The 16,172-nt window shown below is 36.8% G+C and overlaps 1 protein-coding gene across 16 annotated transcripts in view; it reads right to left on the bottom strand.

Annotated features, from left to right (window-relative positions):
* KDM6A (lysine demethylase 6A) overlaps positions 1-16,172 on the bottom strand; it is a gene marked incomplete at both ends in the record, with an annotated part of 215,479 nt that overhangs the window by 133,303 nt on the left and 66,004 nt on the right. For 15 of the 16 annotated variants that reach the window (XM_080719450.1, XM_080719444.1, XM_080719454.1 and 12 more), the window contains 2 exons: positions 1,973-2,022; positions 13,817-13,925. The exons of the other annotated variant lie outside the window; for it this stretch is intronic. In XM_080719450.1, the coding sequence (XP_080575576.1) occupies positions 1,973-2,022; positions 13,817-13,925 (159 nt within the window). The remainder of the gene's footprint in view (positions 1-1,972; positions 2,023-13,816; positions 13,926-16,172) is intronic. 16 annotated transcript variants of the gene reach the window in all.

Genomic DNA, 16,172 nt, shown 5'->3' with positions numbered 1-16,172 from the left:
TTCTATAGCATGAATGAACCTTGAAAACATGCTAAGCAAAGTAGCCAGTCACAAAAGACCACATATTCTATGATTCCATTTATATAAAATGCCCAGAAAAAAACAAATATAGAGAGGCAGAAAGTAGATTAGTCATTGCCAGGGGCTAACAGTAGGCATGAGGTTTCATTCTGAGGAAAAAAACATGTTCTAAAATAAAACTGTGGTAATAATTGTTGTTAGAGTTTGGATCTAGAATGTACCCCAGAACTCATGCACTGAGATAGCCATATGCCATGTTCAGAGGTGAAACGAGACTAGAAGCTGATACCTGGTCTGGTACAGTTGTGTCCCCACCCACTTAGCAGCAGGCTCCCTGCTTGCCCTTGATGCACTTAGGATCTCCATCCCTGCCTTCCCTTGAAGCCAGTGTAACATGAACTACATAGATAATATAGACGGAATCTCCATGTGAGAAATAAACTTTTTCCTATGAGTTTTGTGTGTCAAATGTTTGGCTCACAGCAGGGAAAATGTTGACTAAAACAGCTACACAATTGAAGATTTCATTTAAAACCACTGATTTGCATAGTTAAAACAGCTGAATTTTATAGTATGTAAATTATACTTCAATAAATCTTTTTTAAAAATAATCCACAGCACCACCAAAAAATAAATAAGATATGCCATAGAATCAAAAAGGTAATTGGAATACACTTTATAAAAAGTTACCACTGGCAGACAGGTGTAGTGGTACACCCCTCTAATCCCAGTGCTTGGGAGGCTGAGACAGGAGGATCACAGGTTCAATACCAATCTCAGCAATGTAGCAAGACTATGTTTTAAAATAAAAAACAAAAGCTTGGCATGGTGGCACACACTTGTAATCCCAGTGCTTGGGAGGCTGAGACAGGAGGATTGCGCAGGTTCGAAGCCAGCCTCATCTACTTAGTGAGGCTCTCAGCAACTTAGTGAGACCCTGTTTCCAAATAAAATACAAAATGGGTCTGGGAGTATAGCCCGGAGGTAGAAAGCCTCTGGGTTCCACCCCCAGTACCACCAAAAAAAAAGGAATGGAGATACAGCTTGGAGGTAGAACGTCCCTGGTTCAATCCTCAATACTGTGTTGCCTGCCCCACTAAAAACAATTACCACTGGGTTCCCAGTGGTACAGTACATGCCTAGCATGTACAAGGCCCTGGGTTTGATTCCCCAACACCACAAAAATAAAAATTACCAAAATAAATTTTAAAGCTTCTACACATTGTCTCTAGACAAGATGACTATTAAAGGACTTTCCCAGAAAAAGTCACTCTTCACTGTATTAACTACCTATATCTAAAACTTCTACAAATCAAAGACAAACTATGCAATAGAAAATAAAATCCATAAAAAAATCTGAAATGAGAATTTAGACAAAGACACCCACTAGTCAATTAATCTAACATCAAAAGTGAATATGATGTGAAAAATTAATCTATCCAGATAACTTTATGTACTGTTTAAACTAAGAAAATGGATGGTCTGTTGACATGCACAGTTCCTCATTTAAGTGAATCTTTTTCAAAATGGTTAAGATTCACTCTCCTCAGAGCTCCAATTATAGACAGGTTCTGCCATGAAAGATCTCATTACTTTCTCCATTTACCTTCCCATTTTAGATTAATAAATCCATCTTCATCTTTTGTTTACACCCAAGTGTCAACTTAAGAAAACCAAAGAATCATTAGTTGCTGTTCATTGATGTGACTGATTTTAGAGGATCTCAGGATCATCATTGTGCAACTAAACTTGTCAGAGGAATCTAATCACTTTACTAAAATACAAATAAGATATCACAAAGAAAATAGTACTCATTTTCCCTTTCCCAATACCTTTCCTCTAGATGAAATAAATAATTAACAAAAACGCATAGTTCAAGGTATTTTTAGTATGAATGGCAATAATCTGCCAAGAAAACAAATAGAAAATAGCCATGTAAATGTACACTAACCTTCCAGTAGTCAGATTGTAAACTGTAGTACCTCTGGTATGCAGATAATGCTGAAAGAGGGAAAACAAATTGTAAGTCACAATTATGTTTTATTTCAAAATCAATAATGCATATGTTAAAAAAAAATTCTAACAAACTTTCCTTTCATGGTGTAAACAAATAACCCCCTACTCCAAATTACTTCCAAAATAAGGCAACCTATATTTCTAAATCAATCTCAAGGCATGAAAGCCTCTAAAAACATATAAAGAGCTCCTGTCAAACTAAAAATTCAATGAGTAAGGATAAAAATGAAAACTAAAAGTTATACATGTACATTAGAGTTGGTACAGTGTACCCTTAAAAAGAAAAAAGAAAAAGATGAGTACAGCCAATACCACACTAATTAACTCAGAATTTCTTAGAATATAAGGCTTAGCAGTCATACATTTAAAAAAATCCCCAGCCACTGCTCACACCTGTAACCCCAGTACTTAGGTGGCTAAGATGGGAGGTTCCCAAGTTTAAGATTAATGTGCAGTAAATCACTGAGACCCTGTTTCAAAACAAAAATATAAAAAGGGCTGAGAAAGTAGCTCAGAGGTAGCATGTCCCTGGTTCATTCCCTAGGACCATTTAATAAAGGGGGGGGAAAAAGAAGACCCTCAATTGATTCTATAAGGACAGCTAAGATTGAGTAGCAAGCCAAAGACCAAGATAACAGAAGATCTATAGAATCAAGGCAAAAGGTAGCAACAGCTTGGATGCATTCTAATACGTTAGGAAGTCAGGCATGGTAATACATGTCTGTAATATCAGTACTGTGGAGGATCACAGGTTGGGGGCTAGCCTCAGCAATTTAATGAGAGACCCTAATGCAAAATAAAAACCAAAATGGGCTGGGATTATAGCCAGGAGGAGGAGCAGTGGCAGCAGCGGCTATAGCGGCAGCAGAGGCAGACGCAGCAGCAGCAGCTCCTGCTGCTATGGAATTTTAGAAAGGAATCAACTTATAATCAAGTGTACAAAAGAAGCAAACTGCAAATATCACCTGAAATGCTTTCATAAAATTAAACAGAAAAAGACAGTTAAGACAAAAATATAAAGCAATGAGAAGTACTTGTTATACCAGATATTGAAGGCATCTAAAGTAATAAGAATTAGAATCAGGGCTGGGGATGTGGGTCAGTGGTAGAGTGCTTGCCTAGCATGCACAGGGGTCTGATTTCAATCCTCAGACTCCCCCTAAAATAAAAAAGAACTGGAATAGAAAAGATCAAAACTGAAATCTCAAAAATAAGAGTTTATTGTATGGAAAAAATTAGCATGGCATTCCAAACAATATGGAATCAATACTGTAACCAGTAACTAAGTATATGTATGTATATACCACACACATATGCAAGAAAATAAAATTTTCTGTCCAGTGGTGGGACTCAAACCCCAGGGATGCACTGAACTACATCACCATACCTTTTCAGTTTTTATGTCGAGACAGGCCCCACTAAATTGCCCAGAATGGCCTTGAACATGTGATCCTCCTACTTCAGCCTCCCAAATAGAGATTGGATTACAGATCTGTGCCATCACTCTTGGTTTAAGAAAGCAAAATTCCTAACTCACATAATGTGCCTAAATGATTCAAAATAAAGAGTTAAGTATAAAAAGTCAATAAAACTACTAGGTCAAAACAATGAAGAGATAATATTTTCTAATGATCTGCTGGAGACGGACATTTTAAACTTCTGGTTTAAGGTACACAAAGTGAAATAAGGAGAACTAAGGTAAAAACTAAGAAGTCAACTCCCTCAACTACCATGATGGTTTTCAGGCAATTTGACCAAAAAGATGGGGACAGATTCTCTAACAAAAGGCCGTGCAGATCATATTGTCAGAGCAACACATACAAGATTTAGAGTTTCCAGTTCTCAGGTCTTACACTCTTAAAACACAGACAGCTAAGAATGGCCAGATATCTGAAGAAAGCCTCTATCCACAAAGATACAAACACAAAAGAATTTTAAAAAATACAATGGAAGACAATGTAGGGGCAAAATTACTTCAATAAATTACTAGTCTTAGATAAGGGAAACTACTGGCTTTGGGTAGGGTGGGGAGAGAAAAGCAAACAGGATGCTCCAAAAGAAAATTCAGAAAACAAAGTATGATAGGACAAATGAACAATTCAACAGAAGAATGAGAATAAAATTTGAAATCTAAGAAATAAAAATAATAGAAACAAAAACTAGAGAAACTGTACAAGAGAGCTAACATATTAATGTTGGGCTGATTAATAGTCTGAAAGGACATACAACAGATGAGTAGTCTAGAATAAAGATAATGGACCACATTTTCAAAATTATTTTATTAACTTTATTAAGTTATTAGTGCTAAGGATTGAACACAGATGCTACGCCTCCAGCAATTCTCATTTTTTGTTTTAAAACAGGGTCTTGCTAAATTACTGAGGCTGTCCTTGAACCTGTGATACCCTGTCTCAGCTTCTCAAGTACTAGATTACAGGCACATGCCACCACATCTGGCTCAACACTTTCAAATTGTTATGCAAAAATTGGGCATGGTAGCATACACTTGCAATCCTAGTACTTGGGAGATTGAGAGAGAAGGATCACAGGTTCTAAGCCAGGCTCACAGCAACTTAACAAGGTTCTCAGCAACTTAGACCCTGTTTCAAAATAAAAAATAAAATAGGGCTGGGAGTATAGTTCAAGGGCAGAATGGCCCTGCATTCAATCCCCAGAACCAAAACAAACAAACAAAAAAGCCTTATGTAAAATTGTATCCAGTCCAAAACTATATGTCCAGTCAAAGTATTTATTAGGAAGAATAAAGATATTTTTCGATATGCTTAAAAGAACTTGATTCCCAGTACCTTTCCTGAAGATACTGACAAACATGTTCCTCTAAATCAAGGGAGGATATACCAAAATAGATAGGGTTTACTGAAAGCCAGGAGACACAAGAGATGAAAGGCCAAGGGAACACTAATGCTAATGGAAAAGAGAAATCCCTGTATGGCAACTATGCCTCAAATCCAGGGTTGCTGAAGCCCATCATTAAATTCTGTTGCCCTTTGTAATCTTTTTTTTTTTTGGGGGGGGGGGGGGTACTGGGGATGGAACCCAGGGGCCTTCTACCTCCAGGCTACACTCCCAGACCTATTTTATATTTTATTTGGAAACAGGGTCTCTTAAGCCAGCAAGGCTGGCTTCGAACCTGTGTGATCCTCCTGCCTCCACCTCCCAAGCGCAGGGATTACAAGCGTGCGCCGCCACACCCGGCTGCCCTTTGTAATCTTTTCTCCACCTGAGAACTGAATATTTGGATATGCCCAGAACTGATTCTTATCTGGGTTTTTTTTTGGGGGGGGGGGGTGGAATTCCTTTCTCTCCTCTATATTTCTACAAAATGGATGATGTGGCGACTCATTTTATCCAACGAATGTGTGTAAATGCTCTGCTGTGATTCACTTTTAAATCATTCATTCCCTCCCATCATGTTACTGATAGCTTTTCTAGTACTCGGTCTATGTTATTCTTGTCAGATGTCCTAACTATAGGTGTTGATGTTTGCTAGGATTCACACTTGCCCTAGACTACTGTCTTCCCCCAAAGGGGGCTCTTTATAAACTGTTGAGGAACCAGAAATCACGCTATGACGCAGAGTCTTTTGTTTTACTTCTTCAGAGAGCTTCCTCTAGTAGTAACATTCAATAAGGTCCTTTCCTTATATAAATATATTTGTACTTACTACTCAGTTTCTCAAGACTAAACAATATTTCATTGGGGGATATGATTATCAGTGCCTTAAAAAATGAAAAAAGAGCTGGGCGTGGTGGCGCACGCTTGTAATCCCCGCGCTTGGGCGGCAGAGACAGGAGAATTGTGCAGGTTCGAAGCCAGCCGTGTGCGTTGGCTTAGGAGACCCTGTTTCCAAATAAAAATGTAAAAATAGGTCTGGGAGTGTAGCCCAGAGGTAGAAGGGCTTCCAGGAATCCCAGTACCACCAAAAAAAAAAAAAAAGAAAAAAAAAAAAAGAGAAAACTAAACACAGTCACACAAAGGTTATACCTATGGAGCAATGGAATATGATGCAAAAAAACATGGGATGGGAGTACCAGCACCATTCCATTTATTAAGCTATAAAAGTTAGATTAGTGTCAATTTAAGTATATATATATATATGCATATATATAAGACATATATATTTTAGACACTTTTAAGAGTGAAACCCAGCCAAGAAATTTTGTAACATGACGCATGTTAACACTCACTAGTGATCAAGTTGCTTTCTTCAATATAATGGTAAATAAAACTTAGCATCTGCTGATTGTTTGAAATTGAATAAAAGAACATAAACCAAAGTGGAAATTAACTTTTTCTAAAACTCCACATAAATATTTCAAAACTGTTTATTGGTGAACAACATATATATGAATGCCATATAAAGAACTTTCAGGATATGTTCAGAAAGAGAAGTATTGGGGTTGGAGGTATAGCTCAGTGGTAGAGAGCTTACCTAGCATGTACAAAGCCCCGGGTTCAATTCCCAGCATCACAAAATAAAGGAGTTGGGAGAAGGAGGAAAGGAAAAGAGAGGAGGGAAACAGAAGTATTATACAAAGACATCATTACATATCTAACAAGTAACTTTCATTTGAATAATGTTCATCTTTTTTATGATATTAAACAACCTACCATTAGAAGGAAATTAAGACTATAAATAACTTTTCCAGGTGTAACAAAGTATTGGTTTTAAGGTACCCCATTTCCCAATACTTTACATATTAAGTACAGCTAACTCATAAAAACCACTGTCTTCTAAAAAGTTAACAAAATTATCAAATTAGCTGCAACAGAACATCAAACAAGAGTCTGTATAGTAAATGTCATGATGACATTCCAACATCCATTTCCAAACTCACTCACACCTCATCACTGGTTTGAGAGGGCAGCAGCACCTGGCAATCCCAGTGATATTTTAGACCAAAGCTATACACATGAGCTCAGGTAGTACAAACATTAACATCTTATAGACAATAGCAATGATAAATGTTCTGGTCTTAATGTTGGATATGAACAAGGAAGTACCAACTGATACCACAAAGGGAACTATTTACGAAGCCCACAAAAGATACAAACAGAAAGTACCTGGATCCTTCTAGAATTTAAACTGTGCACACACAACAATTCACCTATGAATTCCAATTGTGTGAAGTAATGAATCTCCTTATCGTTAAGCTGGAATCAAGTCTTTGATATTTGCGTCTAAAAACATCCTGATCAACCTCTGATAATTTTTCACAGTCATATCAAACCTGGAGATTATCCTTTAATAATGCTATGGAATTCCAACAATTTTGAGGATATGTTTTCAATGATCCAATTAATATTATATCTCTGAATTCATAAAATTCACTTACAGAATTGGAAATTCTTAAGGAAATATATGATGCCTTCAAAAAAAAAAAACACGGAAACTGATGTACAAAACCCATATGATTATCAGATGGGAGAAACATGGCATCCATACAATATAATGAGCTAAAAAATAAGTATGAACCCTCGAAGTCAAAGAATTGACACTACCTATTGCAGGAACAGATTGTGTAAGTGAGCCATTTCTTCCATGATCATTTATCTTTCCACTCATTTACACATTTTCTCAATAATCATACTTTACCTCGATTAGGTTTGGCATCTTAATTTTAAGATCCTAATATACTTTGTTTCCTATTCCAAGTAAATCATTAAAATTCTAAAGGCTATCCAAGTAACTATCACCAGAGTCTTTCTAGTGAAATCCCTTTAACCTAAGAATAGGCCTTATTTCTACTCTTTATCCATGAAAAAAATTCTATTCCATTGTAACTAGATTTTTCTAAAGTCCTTAATAAAGAATTTGAGAAATAATTTTGATGTTATTTAATGCTGAAAACCTGTTTCAGAAGGATTGCAGAAAATAGATCAGAAACACAGATAATTTTGCAGGAGCCAAACTCAACAACTATTATTAGATAATGTGTATTTTGATGTTCTTATACTATAAATATCCCAGGATGAAATACTGTCATTTGACCCAAGAAAGACTTGGAGAAAGTTCACACTAAGCTGTGACTTAAGACTTTTCCATATTAGCAACTCTTGGCGTGTAACTTGCTGCAAGCATTTGTAATTACTTACGAACTAAATCACCAACGCCTATTTTGCCCAAAAGTGACAGATAAGGCAAAAATAAAAAGACCAATTACTTGAAAGAAGGAAAAACAGTAGGGTAACAACACGTTATTGGCAAGAATTTCAAGGACTTATAATTTGGGAAACTTCAAGCTCACCATGAAATGTAAAGAAATTCTTTTAAAAAATTTCAAGACTTTCATACTAACATGATTCATTATTATATGCCTCTAATTTTTTGCCTTCTATAATTCTTATTATTCCCCATGTCTCATACTTAATAGGTTCTATCTTTTTTATAATTTTGATGTATACTTTTAAGTACTTTGCTACTTGATTTTCTAAGTAACTAATTTAACATGTGTTTTTCTATAATCTACCTTACATATTTATAAATATTGATGCATATTTTCTATTAATTAGAGTGTTCCTAAGATCTATCACCTATATTTTATTTTTTTTTTTAATTTTTGGGGTGTGTGGTACTGGGGGTGGAACGCAGGGGCTTTTCTATCTTTGGGCTATACTCTCAGACCTATTTTATACTTTATTTGGAAACAGGGGCTCACTAAGTTGCTGAGAGCATCACTAAGTAGCTGAAGCTGGCTTTGAATCTGTGCGATCCTCCTGTCTCAGTTTCCCAAGCGCTGGGATTACAAGCCTGTACCACCACACCCGGCTATCATATATATTAATCAGAATATATATACTTGTCCTTCACCAGGGTTCTCTCTTTCAGGTTGTCCTCCAATCTTAAGAAGAAAAAACACTGCAGTGTTCTCCATTGCTTAAGGCAGTCTGATAGCCATACTATTTGGTTCAGTAGAGGTTAATGGGTTTGCTTTGGAGATCAGAATAGAAAGGATTTATGGCAGACAGTATAAAGAACCATGCAAATCCTACTTCACGGAAAAACTGTTCAGAGTACTGCCCACTGATACCTTTTAGCGGTGAGCTCCTATAGAATCTACCTGAGCCTCAGAGCGCCACCTATTCCAAGGTCACACTTCTTCCAAGCTGGCTCATATTCACTATCAAATGAGTGCAGTATAAAGGTCTGGCCAACTTGGCTCAACACAGGATGGTTTTGAAGGGCCACTGTAACTCCAGCACTCTCCATGGAGTTTGCAAAAGCTGTCACAGCTTAATTTCTCCTGTCCAATTCTGCTTCTATCCTTCACCTTTCATAGGTGTTAATCCTCAAAGTAATTCCTTACTAAAACATTGCTTACAGAGAATCCAGCCTACAGAATAGCCCTAATGCACTAAGGCACCATTTTTCCCAGAATTTCCTATCTAATGACTTTTGTTTTTTTTTTTGTTGTTGTTGTTTTTTTTTGTTTGTTTGTTTGTTTGTTTGTTTTTTTTTTGTGTGTGTGTGTGTGTGTGGCAGGTCTGGGGATGGAACCCAGGGGCATTTGACCTCTGAGCTACACACTCTGCCCTATTTTTTATTCTTTATTTTGAAACTAGGTCTCACTAAGTTGCAGAGGGCCTCACTAAGTAGCTGTCTCAGCCTTCCAAATGCTGGGATTACAAGCATGCACCACCACGCCCGACTTTATCTAATGACTTTTTGAGAATAAATTTTGCTGGGTGTGGTGGCACACACCTGTAATCTCAGTATTAAAAAGGCTGAGACAGGAGGATCGCAGGTTCTAGACAAGCAACTTAGCAAGATAAATAAAAAGGGATAGGGATATAGCTCAGAGACAGAATACACCTGGGTACAATCTCCAGTACCAAATAATAATATTAATAAATTGCAAAAAGCAAAAATAGCCAGATAAATAAATGATTTTATATTCTTTGTGCCTATTGTCAGCCAGAAAGGGTAAGAAAATGGCTTATGGTTTATAAAGGCTTTTCCCCTTCTGCTTCATATTCATCTGAAATGACAGGAAATGTATTTTTAATGAATAAATCCCTAACACTAATGACAACCAAAGTATACCATCTGCAAACGACAAATTTTGAGGAATTCCTATTAAGACTAGAAGCAGATGAGATCTGAATAACAGATAAGGGAGGGAACGGTTCAAAATGTGCACAAATGGGTTCTACCATTTACTATTTCAGAAGTAGAAACAGTATCTTATTTAAGAAAACAAACTCGGAGAAACATGAGGCTCAGATAATTGTATACAAAGAAGAATAAATCAAAACAAATAATTAAAGAACCGTCTTCAGAATAACAAGGCCATAAGCCTTTACATAAATACACCTGAGCAGTTTACTTACAGAATTACATGTTCATTCTAAGGTTTATGTTGACTTTCAAAAAGTTATAGTTTATAATGTGTTCTCTGAACATAAACATCTATTTGCCTGGAGTTAGAAGGTCTCTTATCGCATACAGGTTCCAAGAAAGTAGAAGCAAGCAGCCCGATGTAAGTAACAAATGCCACTACAATTTGGCAGTGGTGGTGGTATGTATGTGGGCAAGTATGTGGGGCAAGGAACGTGCTATAAGAGACTCGCTCTACTTTGGTACTTTTACAAAAATGAAAAGAATGAACAGAAACAATTCACTACTTCATATTTTAAAAGAAAAATTTTTAAGTGGGAAAGAATGTAGCAAAATAAACTACCAAAAAAAAAACCCTCAAAAAAACTAAATAATAGCCAGTCATGGTGGCACATGCATGTAATCCCAGTACTTAGGACACTGAGACAGGAGGATCACAAGTTTGAGGCCAGCCTCAGCAATTTAATTAGGCCCTCCGTAACTTAGTGAGATCCTATTTCAAAATAAAGAATATATAGGGCTGGGGCTCAGAGAATGGAATGCCCCTGGGTTCAATTCTCAGTAACACACACACACACACACACACACACACACACACACACACAACGATGACTCATCTAGAAAGCAAAAGCCAACAGCTGGAAATATTAATACATACTGAAACACGTATGGGTGTGTAACTCTGCATCCAATCTCTCCTTCCTCTTCTTCCTACTGCAAATTAATAATGCTACTGCATACCTACCAATGTTGAATTCATCTACACAACAGTAAATGGGTCTAGGGAGCATATCTTTTCAAGGTCTTTACACCCTTTTCTTCCTTCCAAAAAAGAAAAAAATCTCCAAATGTCCTTAGGTTCTCCATTATCTTCATGGCTAAACTTTATATAAGTGGAAAATATAGCTAAATTCATTGACAATTGTTTTACAAGTTAGGAGATATATGGCTTAATAACCACTACAGAGCAAGGACATGCAGTCTCATTCAAGTCTTGGTCTCTTTTTATGTACTGTCAAATCAGTGTGCTCTCCAAATAATGATAAAATATTGAAAAACTAGCAGATTTCATAGTGTTCTATATATTTGTGGTATAATAATTCCCTTAAGTTACCAGTTATCCTGCTGAACTGAAGGTATTTTATTAATTACTAACCAATATCACGTAACACTCATAAACTATCCTCCCCTATCTTTTATAGATTAGAAGATAGAAAGAAAGATATTTATATAATATACAGCTGTAAATAGAAGAGATAAGCTGAAAAGCCTGACTTCTAAACTCATAGAGTGTGCATGTCTCAGACTAAAAGTGCATTTTCAAGTGGCATAATAAAACACGCACATGAAATACCAAAATCGTTTATTCTAACCCTGAAACTATCAGGTACTCTGCGGACTAAACATTACTTGCTTTAAAAAACAAGCATTATACATCTACTGCACAGCAAGATATTTACCAAAAGCTTAAAATGTTTTTGCTTATATGCTTTTCCTCTGCTGTGGATTTTTCCTTTGGAATAGGGAGAGGGGATATTTGGAGGTGCTTTTAACTTCCTAAATGAGTAAAGGTATGAGTTGACAGCTTCGTCCTGTGAAAAAGGCAAAATTTAGAGGACTACTTTCAGTTATTTAACTCACTTAGTTCTTGAAGAAAAAGCTTTTCTCAAATTATTAAAAACTGGTTTCATCCAAGGCTCCAGCTCATATGTAATCATTCCTGTTATTACTTACCTTTACAATAACATGGCAAGGGTTCAGATTTTCATTCAAATATTTACTAACCAAAATGGATACGCCAAGACAAGGAAGAATGCCAAGTTTGTGGTATCTTTCCAAAGTGCCCACGAAAATACTAATATCCTTACCAAGTCATGATAGAAATTGGGGGATAAATATACCATTATGATGTATGAATACAGTGCACCAATTAAAAAAAATAAAAAATTTTAAAAAAAGAAATTGGGGGATAAAGAAAAAGATAAAATGAGTTTCAAAAGAAAAGTGTCTGCAAACCAACAAATAACATCTGAGTGACTCAGACCAAACCCTAGGTCATTTCCTTGCTTGCAAAATGTAGCATGTACATGGTGCAGTGGCTCACACATGTAATCTCAGCTAGTCTGTAATCCCAGCTACTCAGGAAGTTAAGGTTTAGCATCGAAAATTCAAGACCAGCTTGGACATGTTAGTGAGATCCTACCTTGAAATAAAAAATAAAAAAGGGCTGGGGATGTGGTTCGGATGTAGTGTTTCTGGATTCCATCCCCAGTACTGGAGAGAAAAAAAGGTAACAGGGAAGTGCTAGAAAACTGGCATAAACCACATAACTCCAACCAAACTCTATCTCCAGTCAAATCCCTAGGTGCTGTTCTTCTACAAATATTAACACTCCAAAACAAGGGGTTACTATCTTTTGCTCTTAAGACAGCCAAGATGATCAAGATTCTCCCTTGAATAGTTTATTCCTTGCACTCCTCAGTAAGTGCTTCTATAGAGCCTGCCCACATTCTTCCTTAAACGTGTTTCTGCTGTCCTACGTAAATCTCTACATGTGTCTTTAAGTGATGAGTACTTCAATTGCTTTCTGCAATATTTGTCAAAAACCTCAATCCTTCTGTCCTGAGTTTAGGACCCCCACTCAAGGAACTCCTTGGACCTCCTCCAGTGACCAAACGCTTTACTTTCCACTATAGCAGAGGCTTTTAAAGGGAAGAGACTTGTCGGGCGTGGTGGCACACACTTGTAATCCCCACGCTTGGGAGGCTAAGACAGGAGGATCGCGCAGGTTCGAAGCCAGCCTCAGCTACTTAGTGAGGCTCTTCAGCAACTTAGTGAGACCCTGTTTCCAAATAAAATAGAAAATAGGTCTGGGAGTATAGCCCGGAGGTAGAAAGCCTCTGGGTTCCACCATCAGTACCACCAAAAAAAAGGGAAGAGGCTTAAGCCAGTTTTGTGACGCACACTAGTAATCCCAGTACTGGGAAGGCTAAAACAAGAGGCTCGTAGGTTTGTGGCCAGCCTTGGCTACATAGTAAGGCCCTCCACAACCTAGTGAAACCCTGTTTCCAAATAAAAAATAGGGGTGGGGGTAGCTTGGAGGTAGAATACTTCCCAATACCACCAAAAAAAACAAAAACAAAAAAAAAAAAAAAAGGTTGGGGGAAGGCACTTTTCCCAAGGAACCATACAGCACATGTAGGCAGTTATCAGTTTTAGTGAATGGTCAACTCATTGATGATTTATATGGAGTTACACCACTTTTCTCTCTCATTGATTCCACTTTTCTCTCATTGTTTACTGTGTTCATGAGTTTATGATTTATTAGAAGTAAAAAATGGTGGTACCCTTACTAGACTATAATTAAATTATTTTAAGCAGACATATAAATCAAATGGAAATTAACAAGAAAAAAATTACCTTTTGGATAGTCTTCCAATAAGAGGTTGAAGTGACCTAATTGACAAAAGAAATCAGACTCCACTTTTCCTTCAGCTTTTAAGATTAGAGATTCGTAGCAGCGAACGGCCTAGAAATAAAAAATACAAATATTTAAGAAAAAGATAAAATCTTAAAATCCATTTCCTCCCTGAGATATTTCCTCCATTCAATCACCTAAAAGAAAAAAATCAATATACTTTACTCCTATCTCAGAGATACTCACTGCAGCATTCCTTAGAATAACCTCCTAAACTGTTTATTAAAGGAACCATTAGTTATGGCATAAGCAATTTTCTCATTTACAAAATGAAAACAATACTGGCCAAATCAAATAATGTATGAACACTTTGATAACTTTATTCATAAAATGAAAATATAAATTATTATTGTGACCCCCTATTTACATTAAACAAACTTCCCCTTAAATACAAATAACCCATCTTTCCAACATATAGGAAGAACTATAATGTATTACATGAGAATTCCTATGAGTAATAAGAATGGTTAAATCTCTAGAGTAATAAGAATGGCTGCCATTTTTAATGAACTGCTATTTCTGTCAGAATCTCTACCAGATTTAAGCTATCATAAACAGCACTTCAGTTGTCTTCTCATTCCAATTAACGTCACATCACCTCTAGCCCTATGCCTAATCTTAACCCCAGCTCCAGTATGTACATATTCATTCATTCTCACATTTCCTGTCCTGAAGAAAGCACATTATTTTAAGGACACATACTTTTCTTTAGAGGGAAAGGAAGTGGGGGAGGAAAGAATCCAGGAGATTGCAGAGGAAAATGTATGACAGAAAGAACAGAGTTCTAGCCTGGCCCTCACTTGTAATCCCAGTGCTTGGGGAGGCTGAGACAGGAGGATCACAGGTTCGAAGCCTCGGGTACTTAGTGAGGCTCTCCACAATTAGTGAGATCCTGTTTCAAGATAAAGAATTAAAAATAGGGCTGGGGTTGTAGCTCAGAGGTAGAAAGAATGCCCCTGGGTTCAATCCTCAGTGCAGCCAAGAAAAAAGAAAAGAGAAGAGAAGAGAAGAGAGAAAAGGAACAGAGTTCTAGCATCTGACTACAAATTCCAGATGTCACTCCACATTTGTGGAGAATTTATTCTCTCAGTTTCACAGGGCTGACAAAACAATTAAAATTAGAAAATTTCAGAAGGGCATGGGTAATCCCTTGGGAGACTGAGACAGGAGGATCGCACGGGTTCAAAGCCAGCTTCAGATACTTAGGCTCACAGCAACTTAGTGAGATATTATTTCCAAATAAAATATAAAATGGGTCTGGGAGTATAGCCCGGATACTTAGGCTCACAGCAACTTAGTGAGATATTATTTCCAAATAAAATATAAAATAGGTCTGGGAGTATAGCCCGGAGGTATAAAAGCCCCTGGGTTCCACCCCCAGAACAAGAAAGAAAGAAAAAAAGAAAGAAAGAGATTGATTCTTTCTCTAAGGGTTCATCATAGAACTCAACATATAGTAGATAATTATTTCTTCCCTTTCTCAGATAAGATCAAAGTTCTAATTCTTCCCAGATCCCCAATAAAGTAAAAAATTTCCCTGCTAATGACTAAATTCTCCACCAATGTCGCTGTTATTAATAATGCGTGCTGGCATCATTAAAGTAAAAAATACGTATGGTTTCCCAAGTCTCTGGTTACAATCCCAGATATCATGCACACAAAGAAAGGAACGTAGGCATGATGACTGGCGCGCGCACACACACACACACACACATGGGAGGCTGAGAAAGGAGGATTGCAGGTCCAAGACCAGCCTCGGCCAACTTAATCTCAGCAACATAGCAAGATGCTATTTCAAAACAAAAAATTTAAAAGGCTGGCTAGGGGATGTATATAACTCAGAGGTAGAATGCCCCTGGGTTTAATCCCCAGGTCAAAAGGATTTTATCCTTAAAAATCCTTTCACCACTATTTTTAAGAGCTTTTCTTGAGATAACAAGTACCTATTTAGAAGATTCCCCTTTTCCTCACCTATGAAATACAGGTCTTTTTATGGACAGTTTCAAAATATATATCCAAAACTTTCCTATCCCAGGAACATATATAAATAACTCAGCAAGTTCAGAAACTTCATCTTTAACAAGGCAAATGTGGGCTGACTCTAGTAGGCTAAAAGCCGAAGATTTATAAAAGATGTCTTCAGTTTTGATTCTATACTTAGCTATCTAAATGTACATATGTACCAAATCACAGTCACTGAAAACTTCTGCTTCCCTATAATTAAAAGAGTCTGGATGTTACACTGAAGTCTCAGAAATTACTATAATTTAGAAGAATGAAATTTCAAGATGCTCTTTA

Source organism: Muscardinus avellanarius, assembly GCF_963383645.1.
Source record: "Muscardinus avellanarius genome assembly, chromosome: X".
Taxonomy (NCBI): domain Eukaryota; kingdom Metazoa; phylum Chordata; class Mammalia; order Rodentia; family Gliridae; genus Muscardinus; species Muscardinus avellanarius.
Note: the sequence above shows the minus strand (reverse complement) of the source record. Positions and strands in the feature narration are given on the sequence as shown.